The 19,366-nt window shown below is 40.7% G+C and overlaps 2 protein-coding genes across 3 annotated transcripts in view; one reads left to right on the top strand and one right to left on the bottom strand.

The window, feature by feature from the left end:
* Positions 1-4,694, top strand: part of LOC139469686 (uncharacterized) — a 16,172-nt gene extending 11,478 nt beyond the window's left edge. For both annotated transcript variants that reach the window (XM_071251938.1, XM_071251930.1), the window contains exon 2: positions 3,373-4,694. In XM_071251938.1, coding sequence (XP_071108039.1) covers positions 3,417-4,694 — 1,278 coding nt within the window. In that variant the 5' untranslated portion in view covers positions 3,373-3,416. The remainder of the gene's footprint in view (positions 1-3,372) is intronic.
* An 8,804-nt stretch (positions 4,695-13,498) lies between these two features.
* The window catches only part of LOC139445206 (adipokinetic hormone/corazonin-related peptide receptor variant I-like), a 66,447-nt gene continuing 60,579 nt past the window's right edge, over positions 13,499-19,366 (bottom strand). Inside the window, exons 3-6 of the mRNA XM_071226374.1 lie at positions 18,919-19,023; positions 17,528-17,591; positions 15,667-15,755; positions 13,499-15,086 (exon numbers count right to left, since the gene is read on the bottom strand). Coding sequence (XP_071082475.1) covers positions 14,953-15,086; positions 15,667-15,755; positions 17,528-17,591; positions 18,919-19,023 — 392 coding nt within the window. The 3' untranslated portion in view covers positions 13,499-14,952. The remainder of the gene's footprint in view (positions 15,087-15,666; positions 15,756-17,527; positions 17,592-18,918; positions 19,024-19,366) is intronic.

Below are 19,366 nucleotides of genomic sequence, written 5' to 3'. Positions count from 1 at the left end.
ATCTGTCGTGTATAATACGCACAGACTTTTCTTTTGTATCATTTCAGGCTGTCAGCATAAACCACGAAATTTACGATCTCTCAACTCTTTCACCAAAATTATATTCTAACAACAGCCCCCTATTTCTAATTTTGAGAGCGCCCTGGGCGCTTATTACGTCGGATACGGTACTCTTTCAGAAAATCTTACGGGAATGAGTGAGGATTAAATAGACATATCTTTCAATATTTAATTACATTTATATAAAAAACATACTGGTCGATAGTAAGTATATAATGGTATGTCGTGATATATGAAGGTTGATATACATGTCAATGTTATATGCATGTGGCCATGTGCAGTTGCAAATCACGATGTGTAATGTTAAAAGACAATGTGCAATGGAGGATTTTGTTGGGGATCTGTAACGGTGGATGTTTAAATATAGCTAAAGGTGGTTCCGATAACATCCCAGTACATCTCGACCGCCTCCGTGGTCTAGTGGTAGAGCGTCCGCCCGGAGAACGGAAGGTCCGGGGTTCGATCCCCGGCCGCGTCATACCAAAAGACGTTAAAAGATGGCACTTGTTGTTACCCTGTCTGGCGCTCGCCATTAAGGGTCTAAAACAAGGACTGGTCGGCTCGGAGTCAGTATACTGTGTCTGAGTTGGGTATTCATGTTAAACTGCGGCATGGTATCTCAGCTAGCACTATAAATCGGCATTAGTCCGGACTAGTACAAGCAGCCTCACACGTGCGTGCACGTCGCTATATAAGTGCAATAATCTTGGACGCGACGTTAAACCCCATTTCACCTCACCTCACCCAGTGCATCTCTTGCTTCTTTGGTGCAACTACAGGATACTACATTTGTACAATCGATGTCGAAGTTGGATTGATGTAGTGTGACTGAACAAGCTAATGTTTATGGACGTAAATAGGATTTTAGTTAAATAACGACGTGTCAGGTCACTGTTTCAAAGAAAAGGCCAAAGCAGTATAGATCGTGAGATCCATCACCAGCAGTCAATAACCGTCTAAGGGACATAACTCTGTATAGTTTAGAATACTGAATTCCCTTTCCTCTGTCGTGGACTGAAGTGTCTGTAGTGTGTATGTTCACCTGTGTATTCCCAGCCCGAATATGCACGATAATTATAACTGATAAGTCGGACTTTGTTAATAATTAGTGAGTATTTATAGAATATTCTACCATGAATTTGGAAATTACTCGATTCTGATTGGTCAATCAGAGGCTATGAAATCACAATATACCCCCTCTGATTAAAACAGCTAGTTTGGCGGCTGCATCACCACGGAAGCTAATATTCATAAAATAGAACTTTTTTTCAATCATTGTCGGTAGGCGTTTTTAAATAACTATACCTACAATCATAGGTTACAAATTGCATAGTTACCGTTACTACAAAATTCAAAGGATGTGTGACAACCCACTCAGAACTCTGGACTCAACCCATGCCACTTCACTCGAAATATTTGCAAGCACCAAAGAGTTCGCGTTTTATTGAGTCATGATAGAATGGAGTTAAACATACTGTGTTTTCAATGTAGAGCTTTAGGTTACCTGTTGATTAAACTGCACTAAAATTTCTCGTTCGTGTTCGGTTCCAAATTCAATTTGGCGCGATTAAATGTACAGGTAACCTAGCATTGAAAACAAAGTATGTTTATCTCCTAACTCATTGACTCTCCTTGAAAAGGACGGTTAAGTCAGATAGGTTAAGTCAGATAGGTAATGTACAAGTAGAGGGAGTTGTATCTAATTAATGGTTATGGCCGATGACGCCTTTCACTTTAGCGGACCCACCACATCTTAGCACAGAGACATCCTTTGGGTCCGACAACTGAACATCCTGCTAGGTGCCTTGGAGGTTTAAAAGAGGTTTAATTTTTTCTCAACCATTGTTTTTAAACATTAACTATGTCTGGAAACTTTTCTTCTTTCTCACAGCAGACTTATTTGCACGACATCCCGCATGCCTAGCGAACAGTTAGATTTCAGTATTTTAAACCAAATAATAATTTTTCAGTAATTTGGAACAATCTGTCTTTGTCAAACAGATTCCAGCACACACACACCCCAAAAAACACAAAAAACACACACACAAGAAAACAAGAACAAAAAACCCTCACAAAAACAAACAAAAACAAACAAAACCAAAACAACAACAACAAAACAAAACATCGACAAACCAAATAAACCCAACCCAACAAAACAAAACTAAAAAACACCCCCCCCCCCCCCCCCCCCCCCGAAACAAAATAAAAATAAAATAAAATTATAATTTTTTGAATATACAAATTAAAAAGCAATACAAAAATGTTAACCAAACTGCAGTATTTACATTGTCAATTTTGAAGAGGGGTTAAATGACTGCAACAACGCCTTGTTCTATTACAAGATGGAGATAGAACAATGGAAGCATTATCCTGATGTAGAATAGTTTATGTCCTGAATCAGCTGTGCTGGTATAGCGATACAATGCCATTCGCTCTTGATATGCCCGTATAGAGACATGCACTTATAGCCTGGCACCGTAGGGCGAGGAGGACAAGTAGAAATGATGAGCTGCCTCCCATTATCGTGGGTATTATTACAAAGTAGCGTTACTGGGAAGAGTGATCCTGGTGTGTATAAGATTTACTGGATAGACATATAGATAGACGGCCATTATTGTCAAAGGCCCGGCGGAAATATATTTGATGTAGATTGAGAGCTAAACGGTCATAGATCAATGTAGTTTTATGCGTGTATGGTACAAGGTATTCAATAACAATTCAGATCCAATCTCGGCATCTACTAATTAAAGGGTCGTAAGCTTCATAATGTCAAAGGCACGTTACTCCTATTTTCATCATGCCAATAAAAGATCCATCAAATTCGGTTTTTGCAGTTGTCCTGTATTTCCGTCTCAAAGATATCTCAGCCGAATGAATATGTTGACAAAACTGGAAAATGGAACACTGTCAATACAATTACTTAACCAATTAGAGGCTCTTCAAAGCTTTCAAAACGGTTTATGGAAGACATGTGGAGGACATTTCCAAATTTGACGCATCATTGACAAAAATTATGTCAGGTGCAATTCCCAATATTAATTTGTATAATATGCTCCCGTGATTTTTCAGGTGGAAATTTGACTTGCCTTTGCATGTGTTTGTGACGGGTGCCACCGGAGGGATACGCTCACCTTTTTCACGAATCACTGGTGTTAAATCTTGAAAGTTGTTCATAAACATATGTTTATCATATAGTCGGAATCGTACAATTCACTATGCTTTTAATAGAGATTTCTTATGAATGTGGAAATAGTTTTGGCGCTTATATTTTCATGCCAATGGACACTGAACCAGTTTTACATTTTCTTTCAGGATAATATAGCTTCATTTAGAGGACTTGCGTCACTCAAACAACGATGTCGTCCTACGGTGATATTGTGGAGGAGATGTCCCCGAGGATAGCCACACAAGCGAAGAAGGAACTGAGGAAAGGTCCTGATCATAAACACTACGATCTTCCCAGTATTACTATACGACATAATTCAGTGAAGGACTCCATGCTCCTCTATTCAGATCACATGCACAAGTTGACACTGGAGAAAAAGGGGAGTAAGTATCACCTGGCGCCTCGTGATGACCACGCCCATTTCGACCCCCAACATTCCAGTAGTCGTCGGAAGGCTGTGTCATTGACTGATCTAATAGACAAGCGGAAGAAGTCGCTCCACGACAGAAGAGGTAAGCCTAAATCAGCTCTAACATTTCCCAAACGAAGACTGAAACATCTGCCGCCTAGGAATCTTCGAATAAGCTTTGTCAGTGCCTCTGATTTACATGAAATCATAGATTACAGTCTAACCTGTAAGGGATCACTGTGGGAAAATGATAAATCATTACCAAGGGTGCCACAGGGGATTTCAACAGACAGAATATATACATCAGATAATTCAGGAAGACCCAGCGAATGTGAGAAATCGTCTTTAGGTGAAGACACTAATCAGATTTCCGCTCATTTGGGCGGCAGTGCTCCATTAGTCGGCCCATCTCTGCCACAGTCACCTAAAGTCGACAACGTTACCGACCGCACGAAAGTGGAGACAATTTTGTCTTCAAGTGTGAAAAGACACACAAGACGCATCTCCAGATATCGACCTCGGCGGGCGAAACGAATGCACCTTCAGAGTCCCGATCTGGGAGTCATTCCAGAAGGAGAGGGCTTCGGTGCTGGTGAGATAACAGAGGAACATTTTAACTACAAGCAAGAACCCCAACCCTCAATGGCATCCTTAAATGCCATAAAAAATTCAAAGGCAAAACGACATGATGAAGTTGTTTTGCCGCCTTTAAAAATCCACCCTGCTCTTGATGCCCGTGCGAGATACTCTAATTACAGTGTAAACCAGTTACCATCAAACGTTAAACACGTGGAATCTGAAGACAAAGACGCAGGGATTGCTCCACCCATTGACAAGAAATTTGTTCTCATTCGACCAGAGAAGTTGCGTTGTGCGCCAGTTCTTAAAGGCCGACCGACTTCTGAAAAACGGGACGTTCCCGCGGAATCCATCACCAGTTCAAACACTGAAACTGACGATAAACCTTCCCGAAACAAAAACAGGTCAAGGGCCCAGAAGAATATGCAAAGGCTTGTTTTTCTAAGAGATTACCCTCATAAGCATTATCATAGAGACTAGCTGCAGGTCATAGAGTCAGAACCCGTTCAACGCCAAAATCTTACAAATACAACAATTATCTCGACTTCCTTCCAAGCCAGCAATTACAGCACTCCCTTCGTATGCTTCTATACTGAAAGAATACTGCTAAGATTAGGCATTTCGAGATTGCTATCGCTGACTGCAACAAATGACAGAGTCATCCTTGTCTCTCTATCAAGCACAGTTATCTCCTGTCACGGTAATGTTACTAACACGATTAGGGCCTAACAGGAAAGCCAAACAGGTGCGGAGATAGCATCCGAACAAGATGCATGTGAAGGTGTTTGTGTGGAACAAGAGCAGCTGTAAGAAGTAAATAGTTTCGAACACATCTAACAGCGACGTCTGTGTATGACAAGGGGAAAGTCCTGGTGTCAGTGTATGACAAGGGGAAAGTCCTGGTGTCAGTGTATGACACGGGGAAAGTCCTGGTGTCAGTGTATGACACGGGGAAAGACCTGGTGTCAGTGTATGACAAGAGGAAAGTCCAGGTGTCAGTGTATGACACGGGGAAAGTCCTGGTGTCAGTGTATGACACGGGGAAAGTATTGGCATGGGTGTATGACAAGGGGAAAGTATTGGCATAGGTGTATGACAAGGATAACATATTGGCGTGAGTGTATGACAAGGAGTAAGTATTGGCGTGAGTGTATGACAAGGAGTAAGTATTGGCGTGAGTGTATGACAAGGAGTAAGTATTGGCGTGAGTGTATGACAAGGAGTAAGTATTGGCGTGAGTGCATGACAAGGAGTAAGTATTGGCGTGAGTGTATGACAAGGTGTAAGTATCGGCGTGAGTGTATGACAAGGAGTAAGTATTGGCGTAAGTGTATGACAAGGAGTAAGTATCGGCGTGAGTGTATGACAAGGAGTAAGTATTGGCGTGAGTGTATGACAAGGAGTAAGTATCGGCGTGAGTGTATGACAAGGAGTAAGTATTGGCGTGAGTGTATGACAAGGAGTAAGTATTGGCGTGGGTGTATGACAAGGAGTAAGTATTGGCGTGAGTGTATGACAAGGAGTAAGTATTGGCGTAAGTGTATGACAAGGAGTAAGTATTGGCGTAAGTGTATGACAAGGAGTAAGTATCGGCGTGAGTGTATGACAAGGGAGAAGTACTGGTGTGAGTGTATGGCAAGGGAGAAGTACTGGTGTGAGTGTATGGCAAGGGAGAAGTACTGGTGTGAGTGTATGACAAGGGAGAAGTACTGGTGTGAGTGTATGACAAGGAGAAATGTTGACGGTATTTGGTAGAGTCACTCGCACGTTAACGTCGTTGACGGTATTTGGTAGAGTCTTCCGCACGTTAACGTTGTAGACGGTATGTGGTGGAGTCGCCCGCACGTTAACGTCGTTGATGGTATTTGGTAGAGTCGCTCGCACGTTAACGTTGTAGACGGTATGTGGTAAAGTCGCCCACACGTTAACGTTGTTGATGGTATTTGGTAGAGTCGCCCAATCGTTTTTGTGTGTTCACATAATAATAATAAAAGAAAACACCAATTAAAATGTTTTTCACTTTATTCTCATGTTGCGCTTCTTGGTGGACAACGTACTTTCAAGATAACCTGAAGCAGGACAGATTTTGAAGAGCTATTATATGCATTATAAGACATGATTTGATAGGCGAGGTGGAATAACCAACACGGCAACAGAAGTCCTTGCAGATGGTTTGTGTCTACCTTACAAAAGCTTTCTAATGAGACGCCAAAGACACGGCGTTAATGTATTTCGTGATGGTTAATATATGTATGTTTTTAATTTTTTGTGTGTTATTGAATGTTATATTCTGTGAATCATAAAAGCGGAAGATAGTTTCGAAATACTCAACCGACCAGCTGCTATTATTTTGCTGTTGTTGATAATGCATATCGACGTACATAGATACGTGAAAAGATTGCTATCCTATTTAAGCTCTCGAACTTGATGCACTTTACGGGGAGCTTTAGATCCGTGAAGATCCGGGGTAGAATAGGTCTTCAGCTACCCATGATTACTGTAAATGGCGACTATGCTTATCGTAAGAGGCGACTAACGGGATCGTGTGGTCAGGCTCGCTGACTTGGTTGATGCATGTCATCGTATCCCAATTGTGTGGATTGATGCTCGTGACATCAATCATTGGATTGTCTGGTCCAGACTCAATTATTTACAGACCACCGTCATATATTTTGCTGAATGCGGCGTTCAACACCAAACAAAAGAAGACCCCCCCCAAAAAAAACGGTGATATTTTAGGTTCAGCAAAATCTTTCAAATATCCACAGGTGAAATGTTGAATGCTTGGACGTTACACCTGCTTGATTCACATCGGTTCAAATGGCCACCAAGCAACACAGCAGGACAAGCTTGAATATCACCAAGTGACATTCTGTAACTTTACTGAAACATTATCATGTAAATTTAGTTCCGTATCTAAAACATTACATACAACATGATTCAGGACTGTATAACTAAATCAGCTGTCATTCTAAATTGTACGCTTCTCCAACCCCTTAAGACAAGGTCAAATGTAAATCTAATAGATCTACTATTGGTTAAGCAACAGTCGGCCTTTCAGGAGAAGCAAAGAAGACCCCTTGGGCTTGATGACCGATTGCTACTCCCCTGGACGCGGATCACGTCATTATGAATGACTAAAGGATTAATACTCTTGGTAAACTGCTTTACATATCAGTCGAGATTGTTATGAACGTGGACCACGTTATTCTATTTGACTGAACGTCAACATGTAAGTCATCTCAAGTGCACCAAGGTTCCTTGTACAACGAATGGGAATGAATGCTGCAAGCTGATTGGTTAAACACTTTATCAAATGGGATTTGAAGCCTGGACATATTTAAGACTTTCGCTCGGTGTGAATGTTTTCTTCAAAAGTACCTTTTGATTCTCATTTACAAATTTATAAAACCAGCCATTCGTGTTAGCAAAATGGACAGAAGCGACAAAACAGTTTCCATGGTCACAATATACAACGTCAACGCCAGGGAATAACAAGTCTTGATTATCCGCCGAAACAGATTACATTGGGCATAAAACGCAAAATAGCGATGGGAATTATATGAATGGATCACTGAAAACAAATCAGCGATGACACCATATGTTTGCGAAAAAGGGTAATACCGGTAGAAATATCTACTAAAAGCCGAGTCCGTAGTACTGTTTATGAATTATCACTATTTATAAGTGATGATACAAGGTATTCGTGAATAGGTGATAGTATTCTGCCCCATCGGAGGAACCCGTCACAAACGCAACGGCCGCCATATAGCTGTAATATTGCTGAGGGCTGCGCAAAACAATAAACAAACAAAACAAACGCAATGCCATGCAAAGGCAAGTCAATTGTTCACCTGAAAAAAACCCACAGGAACATAAAGTAAAACAGAATAGACCTAAAGTCAAAATAGAATATTGCATCGGACATAATAGTTATCACTGATACGTCATTTTTGGAAATGTCTTCCAACTGTCTACCATAAAACGTTTTGAAAGTCTACTAAGGCCTTACTTGTTGTATCCCTGATCACACAAGGCTCTTAAAATCTTCCTAGGAACCGCTGGGCCCCTTCACAAACAACGTCATGTGGAATTTGGGGATACACATTTAAGCAAGACGTACCATATGTTTCCGAGTTAGTTCAGGGTCCCGACTTGCTCTGTAAGTGTTTGTGTCGGAATACAAAATTAAAGGCCTTATTAGGGCTCTCAAAAGGTTTCATGGTAGACAGGTAGACAAATTTGACCAAATGTCCGATGCAGTTCCCCATTTGGGCCCCACTCCTGTGGTACACAAGCTTTTGTTGTGCGCCTGTATGTTATCTGGAGTCCTACCATACACGCATGAAGTTAGTTCTCCAGCACACGTATCTGTGTTGCCGACTGAGGCAGTACCTACACATGGCTACATGTAAGTTTAAGTAATTGTCGTGTTTCTGACTAAACTAACCACTTGCCATGGATATTGAATAATGATTTTGCCAGAGATATTGAACAAGAGCTTTGGGCAGTGGTCATTGATTCATTGAGTTAGTGTAGCCATATGGCAAGACGTCGAGAGAAGCAAGGCATTCTCGATTGATTTAGCGTCGGATTTCTCAACGAAGCACAAATATAGCATGTGATCAATTTGCACTGGCGATAGAGTTCAGATGAATACCTCTTCCTTGTGGAAATAACTGGAACAACAAACCTCAACCAGTATACGCATCATTTTATACGCAGTATTGACACAGATTAAGCTTACATACATACATACATACATACATACATACATACATACATACATACATACATACATACATACATACATACATACATACATACATACATACACATACATACATACATACATACATAAATACATACACGCACGCACGAACGCACGCACGCACATACATACATACATACATTTTACAAAAGTTTTAAACAAAAGTCATTTAAAGTTAGTATTGTAGCATGAAACAAAACGTTTAGTGCTGCGCAAAATATCAAGAAACAACTACAATTAGTATAAATCATATTTACAAACCTCGAATTCATTCACCTGATCTGTGTGTGTGTGTGTGTGTGTGTGTGTGTGTGTGTGTGTGTGTGTGTGTGTGTGTGTGTGTGTTACTGTGTGTGATAATGTGTTAGTGTTAGTGTCAGCGCTGCATCTAGTTCGACTACAAACTGAACTGCACCCAGTTGAATCACGGGCTTTAATCACCAGATGCACGAAAGAGTTATTGTAGTGAGCCAGTTGGTTTAACGCTGCTTTGAACAGTATTCGGTTATTTAACTACTTGTCAGCTTTAGACGTTTTAGACGTTTATAACTTTGGTGACACTCACGAGCACGGGTATGGTGCCACCAAACCCAGAAACACTGACTGGGAGAACAGGGATTCGAACCCACAACCATAAGTGTCTGACGTGCCCAAGGGAAGCAACTATGCACAGTGAATTGAGACGCCTCAGACGACTGGGCCACCCATGCCGACATTGTGTTATTGTAAGGGCTCGGAGGCGGCCCAGCGTATTCTTGTGACTGTGAAAAACCAAGCGGCTGGCGTCACTTATGTCTTTAGCTACATGTGCAATGGGTGATTTGTCCTAACATTGATTACAACAACAACTCTTTGGCCGCCAAGTTTGATGTAGACATCCATTGTACAGTCATAGGATACAGAGAGCGATAGATCGCCTCCAAACGGAACGGTCTCACGAGTGATTCTTGGTTGAGGCTTGTTTCATGCCTCAGTACACGAATATTTTCCCAGACAGTTTGCAGCAGCTGTCTGCACTCTTCCATACGGAACCAGGTGGTCATGACAAGGTCCTCAAGTTAACAATTGGTTCTTAACTGGTATACGACCGCACAATCAAGCTGCCTTCAGTCGATTCCTAATTGACACTGTTGCTCCACGTCTGTGTGTATTCATCCGGCGCCTCAAGACTGTTATGTGGGAAATAAAGCACGCCTCTTAAGTATTATTAGTGCTCAACACCTCCCTCTGGGACGTTACTTTTGGTCTTCCAGTTGGCGGGCTTGATTGAGCGTTGATGTTTTCGAACCAGCAGAGTGATTATATAGTGACGCAAAACCATCTGTCTGGCAACTGATGTACACAACCTCCCGGTATTGTGCGTGCCTATTCTATGCCTCTTCTCGGTTTCGGAGTGTCCTTGTCATTGGGCACTGTTCGTATTTAACACAGCTGTTAGCAATTCCCCTGTTATAGTACCCCGCCTGTTAATAATCGCGTCGTAAACAGACAACCCAGTGGTGGATATTATGAGCAACATCCAACGTTGCCGAAGGACAATAACACACATTCAACTAAACCACTGATCCATTTCGTCGCCTCTTGGTTCCTGGGGATATATTCTAACCAGGTTTCCCTACGGGCCTGTGTTGACTGAATGATGAACTCACGGAATATCAGGCGTTATTGGCCTTCACTTCAAACCCCCGTGTAATTGAGTCTGCAATATTTCTTGATTTATGAATGTTGGCACTGGCAATTTCTCAAAGTTTTGCATTTGACATTCAGACCAAAACGAATTAATTATTTACTCATCCGAATCTCTCTTACGTGTTTCTGACCATGGAATTCTTCACTTGATTACCTCAAATTCCTTGCCAAAGATTCATGTCAAAATAACTTACACTTATTGGTATTTCAGTTAATGAGATATTAACATTTGCCAAGCGGAAATGTTTTTGTTCCAGTGGGTGGCGTGGATCACAAATTATGCCTGGGGATGCCTGTCACTTCATATCATCAGACATAAATAATATTACAAAATGAGTCTGTTGTAGCGAGCGAATGAATGCTGTGTTCCCCCGCAGTCACCAATATTCCAGCTACCACATGACAATGATCGAATCAGTGAATGATACTATAAGCACCGAACCACGACACACAGGGTTAAGGGTATCTTATAAATAGAGGTTATCACGCGAGTGTGGTTGGTGATGGTAAATATCCTGCATTAAGAATAAACATTGTATTTAGCGAACCTTGGCGAGCTAAATACATAGTGTTTATTCCTAATACAGGATATCTACCATTCCCAAACACACAAGCGTGATAACCTCTTTATCATATAATGTCATTCTTTAATTCTGTGTTTCAAAATCACTTTCCCTCTCTCACAAACATTACCGAAACATTGCGAGTTTTCCTGGAATGCGCGCATTAATATTCAAAAAGTCACAGGGTAAGTGATGTGTCAGTCGGACAGTGACAGTAGCCAATATAGTTCTAAATGAAATCTGTTTCTTATACAGTGGCGAAGCAACATATACGCAAAACAACAGTTGTTTTTAATTGACTTTCGCGGCAATCCCTCGATCTGTCTCTTAGAGTAACTGCCCTTTGTCAAAGGGAAGCTACCCTAACCCTAGTCTATGAGACGTCACGGCCACGGTCAGACGTTGTTGACAGTCGGTCTGTCCTGTCATAACGTTAAGTGTAGTCAGATGTACACACAGCAACAAAACGAAACAAGGTAACAATTCAAACATATTTAGGCCAAATCCAACTATTTTAATTTGTTGAGAAGGTTTCAAGCCGCAGAGGTCTACAAGCACATATATGGCTACTGATCCCGCTTGGCTAGGCCTCGTGCCCTCGCAAAATTGTTTCGAAATTTATATCTCTAAAGTTGCCAAAACTTATAAAATGCCTTAGCTACGTCACAGTTAGACACTGATTTTCAGTATATTGGACTATTCTTTTGATAATGATAGCAATTATCCCTGTAGTTTATCCAGATTCCCGATGGTTAATTCTGACTCGATCGCCGAATGACGACGGCGACGCCATGTTTGTTTATAAACAGTGAAAGTAGTCCCTACTTGACCTTTGATATTTGCATCTCTATCCGCATATGACCTCAACGGATATCGTTTTTATTCGTTGGCTTTATCCTGCCGAGAAACCTACCCATTATATGATAAATATTTAAATCCTCCGTCCTTTCTGGGATAAATCCGAAGAGGCATTTATATATTCTTTGTAGCTTTCGTATATCTGAAGTCTAGATGGGCATTACACACAATACTACAAAGCACACAAATCAATTTCAGCTTGTCTGTGTCAATAAGGTTTTATACAAAATCATTTTATCACTTACTGGAAGAAACATTACAGCCTTCCATTTTTTGCCTTTTTATCAATTAAACTATAAAAGCTAATACACATTAATCAATATCGGTGACATAAGGTTTAACATTGTCACCACCCACTGATAAATCTTTTAGATTATCGGTATTCTGGTTATCTGTATGTAGTCCATGTCTGAAAAACGCCCTGGAGGACCTTGAGTAACGATTTCGGTGCTCTATCACTCAGTGCATATAGGTACAAACAACGATATTAATAACTCCTCTAATAGCTCCTTTGCTAATATTTACTTAGTCGCGGCCATGCCATTATATATTATAGAACCTTCAAAAGTTGCTATGTCATCGGAACGCATTGAATAATAGGCATTCATCTATCACATGCTTAGCCCTTAATAAGCATGAACAAAAAACTCTAACGTTACAGCCCCGCCCTCGGCATATGTCACACGGCGCTCTGATATACACATCTATCGGTCCTTGATCAATGTTTGTGGATGGCTTATCGACTCAGTGTATGCACAAGGCCAGATATTGAATGTGGCTTCATATAAAAGCATTACGCAACGAACCGTCCTTGTTATATTGGATATGTTTTGTAGATTGAAGTGTTTTCGCTAATGGTTTTACGAAGGGTAATTTCCCAGATCACTCCACAGGAAAGGCAATGAATAAATATAAAAGAAACCTGTTTGAAAAGAACATTTATTTGACAATCAAACACAGTATGTTTAATTCAAAGCCCATAAAGAGACACACAGGGCACTCCACTTCCGTATCTCCAGACAGCCAATTCGTTCACCGTTTTATAATTATATATGGGGCCGCGTCATCATCAGGTACGCAGTACATAGACCTGGATGAACAATGACCATACACTTTATTCGCCTATTACACAAATGAAGACGCGACTGTTGAGGTGTATATAGATGCTATACCTCGACCAAGGCCCGTGTAGCTCTTTCTGTTGTGTACATCGATGCTTTACCTTGACCAAGGCCCCTGTAGCTATTTCTGTTGAGGTGTACATAGATGCAATTCCTCTACCAAGGCCTGTGCAGCTCTTTCTGTTGAGGTGTATATAGATGCTATTCCTCGACCAAGGCCCGTGTAGCTCTTTCTGTTGTGTACATCGATGCTTTACCTTGACCAAGGCCCCGGTAGCTATTTCTGTTGAGGTGTACATAGATGCAATTCCTCTACCAAGGCCTGTGCAGCTCTTTCTGTTGAGGTGTATATAGATGCTATTCCTCGACCAAGGCCCGTGTAGCTCTTTCTGTTGTGTACATCGATGCTTTACCTTGACCAAGGCCCCGGTAGCTATTTCTGTTGAGGTGTACATAGATGCAATTCCTCTACCAAGGCCTGTGCAGCTCTTTCTGTTGAGGTGTATATAGATGCTATTCCTCGACCAAGGCCTGTGTAGCTCTTTCTGTTGAGATGTACATGGACGCTATTCCTCGACCAAGGCCCGTGTAGCGCTTTCTGTTGAGGTGTGCATAGATGATATGCCTCGATCAAGGTCCGTGTAGCTCTTTCTGTTGAGGTGTACATAGATGTTATACCTCGATCAAGGCCCGTGTAGCTCTCTCTGATGAGGTGTACATAGATGTTATACCTCGATCAAGGCCCGTGTAGCTCTCTCTGATGAGGTGTACATAGATGTTATACCTCGATCAAGGCCCGTGTAACTCTTTCTGTTGAGGTGTACATAGATGTTATACCTCGATCAAGGCCCGTGTAACTCTTTCTGTTGAGATGTACATGGACGCTATTCCTCGAACAAGGCCCATGTAGCGCTTTCTGTTGAGAGGTGCATATGGATGCTATTCTTCGACCAAGGCCCGTGTAGCTCTTTCTGTTGAGATGTACATAGATGATATTCTTCCACCAAGGCCCGTGTAGGCCTTTCTGTTGAAGTGTACATAGATGCTATTCCTCGACCAAGGCCCGTGTAGCTCTCTCTGTTGAGATGGACATAGTTACTATGCCTCGACCAAGGCCTGTTGAGAGGTGTATATAGATATAGATGCTATATCTCGACCAAGGCCTGTGTAGCTCTTTCTGCTGAGAGGTGTACATAAATGCAATACCTCGAACAAGGCCCATGTAGCTCTTTCTGCTGACAGGTGTACATAGATGCAATACCTCGACCAGGGCCTATGTAGCTCTTTCTGCTGAGAGGTGTACATACATGATACACCACGACCAAGGCCCATGTAGCCCTTTCTGTTGAGAGGTGTATACAGATGTTATACCTCGACCAAGGCATGTGTAGCTCTTTCTGTTGAGGTGTATATAGACGCTGTATCTCAACCAAACCCTGTGTAGCTCTTTCTGTCGAGGTGTATCTCTTGAGAGGTGTACATCCTGTGAAATTCGTGCAGTTGATCATCGGAGTGTACGAATGAACTTGTATCTCTGTGTCCTTATAGCGTGTGCTATTGTAAGGAGTACATGCGTGTCATTATACTTTATTTGTAGTTTAGCGTACCTCTTGCACTTGAAAGGAATGAAAACAGAATGACAACTTATAGTTATGTCGAGAGCTGAGTAGCTTTTGGTGAAAACACAGGTTATCCCTGGGTCCTTGGCGCTCTGGTTGTTGCGCTGACCATACATCTCACACATAGTTATCCCTGGGTCTGTTGGGTTGTTCTTGCTGTTGGGTGGAGGACAGGCCAATCATACCGAGTCGCCATTTGAAGCAGTCGCTCCAGCGTTTCGCCTCCCTCCTGAATGTTGTCGTAAACATTCCTAGAAAAGACGAGAATGTCTTTATTTAGCACCCATAAGAAAACAAGGCATACGTGAAGGAGAACAGCAGTAGCATTCGGTTCGTGAAAAAGAATTGTCGACCCACGCAGGGTAGAAGAGATCTTATTAACAAGCCGACTGCTACCACTATGTTTCCTAAGTAACCCTACTTTCAACCTTGGACTTAAAACACACCCTACCTTCTCAACTTAAAATATATCCCTACTTTTAGACATTTACAAATGATTCATTTGTGGACAATATTTGGGAAATATACCCAAACTCTTTCTCGTCTGTATTATCTAGACCCATGAAGATCCGGGTAGGGAATATGTCTTCAGCAACCCATGATTGCCGTAACAGACGACCATGCTTGTCTGGTTCAGACTCGATTATATTTATGCCACCGTCATATAGCTGGCATATTGCTGAATGCGGCGTTAAACAAGAAACAAAACTCTATTATCTGAGTTGTACTTGCGTGATGGTCGTGGAATACGTTATCTGCAGATGTTGTTATTATTAGGTGGTCATTTTTAATACTCCCTCCGACAAAAGGGTTTAAAGTAGAAACTCTTACCATACACTAACGGGTCCATACACGCATTTGACACAGCAAATAAGAAAAGTCCTCTCTGAACTTTCTGGTCAATCTTCTTTGCAGCTTCCCTGTAAAGTTATCATTGCTCAATAATTATTTGGACACACTGCTTTCTTATGTTGTCTTTCTTGTTCACATAAATGAAATCAAATGACTAAACGTATCCGTTTGATAGAGAAAACGCTGGCATATGAACACTTGACATGATGTGTATTTTCATACAGTATTTTACCGATATATATATTTATCGTTGTGAGGCGGTGTGATACCTGATACAATTCCCTATTTTGACTTGTAGCATATGTCCCCGTGTTTTGTCAAGTAAACAACTGATTTTCCTCTGTATGTATTTGTGACGGGTGCAACCGCCGGGGCAGGATGCGCTCCCTTTTGCGAGAACCCCCTGGTATCATTACTATTTGATGGTGATTCATAAACACATGGTCATCACATAATGTCCCTTTAGCAGATATTTCTTATTATTTTGGAAAGGTTTTGTCGCTTTGGCTTACATATTCCTTATATTTATATATATCATCATCCAAACCAAATCGATAACGTTGCAAACCTCTTGCATCAAGCTGCTATGTAGTAAACGTCTGAGACCTGAATCACGTCGGGTTTTCCTCCCACATTAAGCCGAGACATAACTGGAATACTGTTCAAAGCGGCGTTACACCCAACTCACTCACTACCACTTCGAGCTGACAACATTGACATTGACTGTGTTGACCCTTGTTTCCTACAGATGTTTCTTTAAGAAATGATCTGTTTCCTTGTTTCAATATCTCAAGTTGCCTGAATGATTAGCAAATAAAAAAGTGTGATTTCTCGACTATGGTCTGTTATATATATATATATATATATATATATATATATATATATATATATATATATATATATATATATATATATATATATATATATGTATATCGAGATTACATAATTATTGTTCCAGCTACAGCTACAAAATAAGATATATTTATATATATAAAGTCATGAGCCTAACACGCCGAGACATAACTGGAATACTGTTCAAAGCGGCGTTACACCCAACTCATTCACTACTACTTCGAGCTGACAACATTGACATTGACTGTGTTGACCCTTGTTTCCTACAGATGTTTCTTTAAGAAATGATCTGTTTCCTTGTTGCCTCATTCTTGACCTCCAGCGTAGCAATGCGATATAGCTTCATTATTTAATGCAATGTGATGGATGTAGACAGTGTCAGCCATCTCTTTCTGCTGGTCTAGACCAGATAACGTTAATTCTTTAGGAACAACGCAACTGACGATTCTGGGGCAGGATAAATCCCATGTACTCCATGTTGTCGTTTGTGCCGACACACGCAGATCAGGCCTCGGGGGCTTCACTGTATGACGTGTTATCGTAACCCAATGGCGGGTGTCCTTGCTAAGGACTTTAACTACTGGTTTGCTGGGCTCTGCTTAGAATATTGTATATTAACACTCCCCCGCCACCCGCACCCCCTTCCCAACAAAAGAAAAGTAAAGATAAAAAGTCATCTTATTTAATATCATATATCTACAAGATAAAAAAATAATCCAAATCTAGCTCAGAAAAATGCCTACTTTCAGGCCTAGAGATAATCTAGAATTGAGTTGGATTCGATTACTAATTTATTCTCGATGGGGAAAGAGTAGGAATATTGATAACTGCGGCCTATAAAAGAGTTTCCAGCCTCACTCACTGATACGGGTCGATTGCAAGTGTGTTTAAACAAATAATATATATATCGATAAACTCTTTGTTCTAAAGCTCTCCTTGAGTCAGTCAGTGACACTAAATCAAAGTAACATCTTCTGGTAAAACTTACCGATCAAACCACCAGTAGGCGGCCATGACGAAATATGGTGTCCAACAAAGAATAAATACGCTCACTGAAATGAAATATGAATATTTTTTAAATAACGATTTACTATATATATTATTACTACCGACAAAAAAAAACAATAAGGGAACTAATGCTATGAAAGTAGTTTTCGTTGAGGTGTACATTTACAATAGCATGGCGTTGCATCTGAAAGCAACTTCTTATCACAATGAAATTTCACATCATGCATGAACAGCACGTGATGCATGTGCAACCGGAAGGCAAAGTGTGTGCGCCAAAAGAGGAACTCACAATCACTTATGCATTAAACCAAGCACACACGTATCTGGAAGTATCTTCATGAACAGACAAATGAAAAATTGTGGGTACGATTGGAGTGGGGCGGGAAGTCAATATCTCAAGTTGCCTGAATGTTTAGCAAATAAAAAAAAGTGTGACTTCTCGACTATGGTCTGTTTTTTTGTAATATATCGAGATTATATATTGTTTCAGCTACAGCTACAAAACAAGATATATATTTATATATAAAGCCATGAGCCTGAAATTTCTGTTAAAATTTCTTTGTCATTCCATAATGTCATTTTTGTGAAAGGCTACTTCTTTGTTTTCCATAATTCTGAAACATATTTAGTTTTTTCAAGAATTTCCGGAACAATTAATTTGTTAATTCATTGTGGCCCAGTTTGGGTTAGCTCATCAAGCGGAATGGCGGGCAATACCAAGGGCAACCACACGCGAGATAATTAACAATATGCCATTAAGGTGTCATGCATGTATCGCCAACATGGTGGACACAACAGCTATTGATCTACAAGCCCGAAATGTATTCCACAGACATTTATCTTCATTACATCTTCACTATCATTTCATCAGTTCCCTTGTGTTTTGTCGGTAGAATAAATATTATATACACTGTTCAACACTGAAGATCTGTTTCACACCACGTATTATCTCAGATATATCTAAGTACATATAAGAACTTTTCCCAATTTCAACAATGATGAAATTGACAAGCAAGATCCGTACAAAATGTTCACCTGTATATGTTGAATTGTGTGGTTACATCTGTGAATGTCCTATTCAGAGCTCAATAAATCCTGAACACAGGTGTCCTAAGAGCGTCAACAAAGACCTTACTGTTATCAGGATGCTATAAACCCTTATGTATGTATGTATGTATGTATGTATGTATGTATGTATGTATGTATGTATGTATGTAGTATGTATGTATGTATGTATGTATGTATGTATGTATGTATGTATGTATGTATGTATGTATGTATGTGAGCGTGCGAGCGTGTGTGTGGGGTGTGCGCGCTCGTTTGTCTTTGGATTTGCAGGACGTCTATATTAAAACAAAGAAACGCACTTACCTATAACTAACGTCATCTTTAAGGTCCGTATTTTGGCCTTGCCTATTCTCCCCGTGTTCGAACATCGGATCCCTCCCCGTTTGTGTCTGGAGTCGACGATGATACCTGCACAGAGATACAAACTACCTTAAAGTACGCTTCCACTCTTTGAACAATTTTGAAATCGAACAGCACAAAAAAGGTTATGTGAAGTCTGGAATCCTATACAATTCTTATTATCACCATTAGTACAATGTTTAACATACCAACAGGGTAAAAGTGTAATGTGCTCTCGGTGAAGACAATGGTTAACATACCATAAGGACAAAACTGTAATGTGCTCTCGGTGAAGACAATGGTTAACATACCATAAGGACAAAACTGTAATGTGCTCTCGGTGAAGACAATGGTTAACATACCATAAGGACAAAACTGTAATGTGCTCTCGGTGAAGACAATGGTTAACATA

The sequence above is a fragment of the Haliotis cracherodii genome, unplaced genomic scaffold (assembly GCF_022045235.1).
Source record: "Haliotis cracherodii isolate W230 unplaced genomic scaffold, xgHalCrac1.p SCAF_1, whole genome shotgun sequence".
Lineage (NCBI taxonomy): Eukaryota > Metazoa > Mollusca > Gastropoda > Lepetellida > Haliotidae > Haliotis > Haliotis cracherodii.
This window is presented reverse-complemented; position numbering and strand designations above follow the sequence as displayed.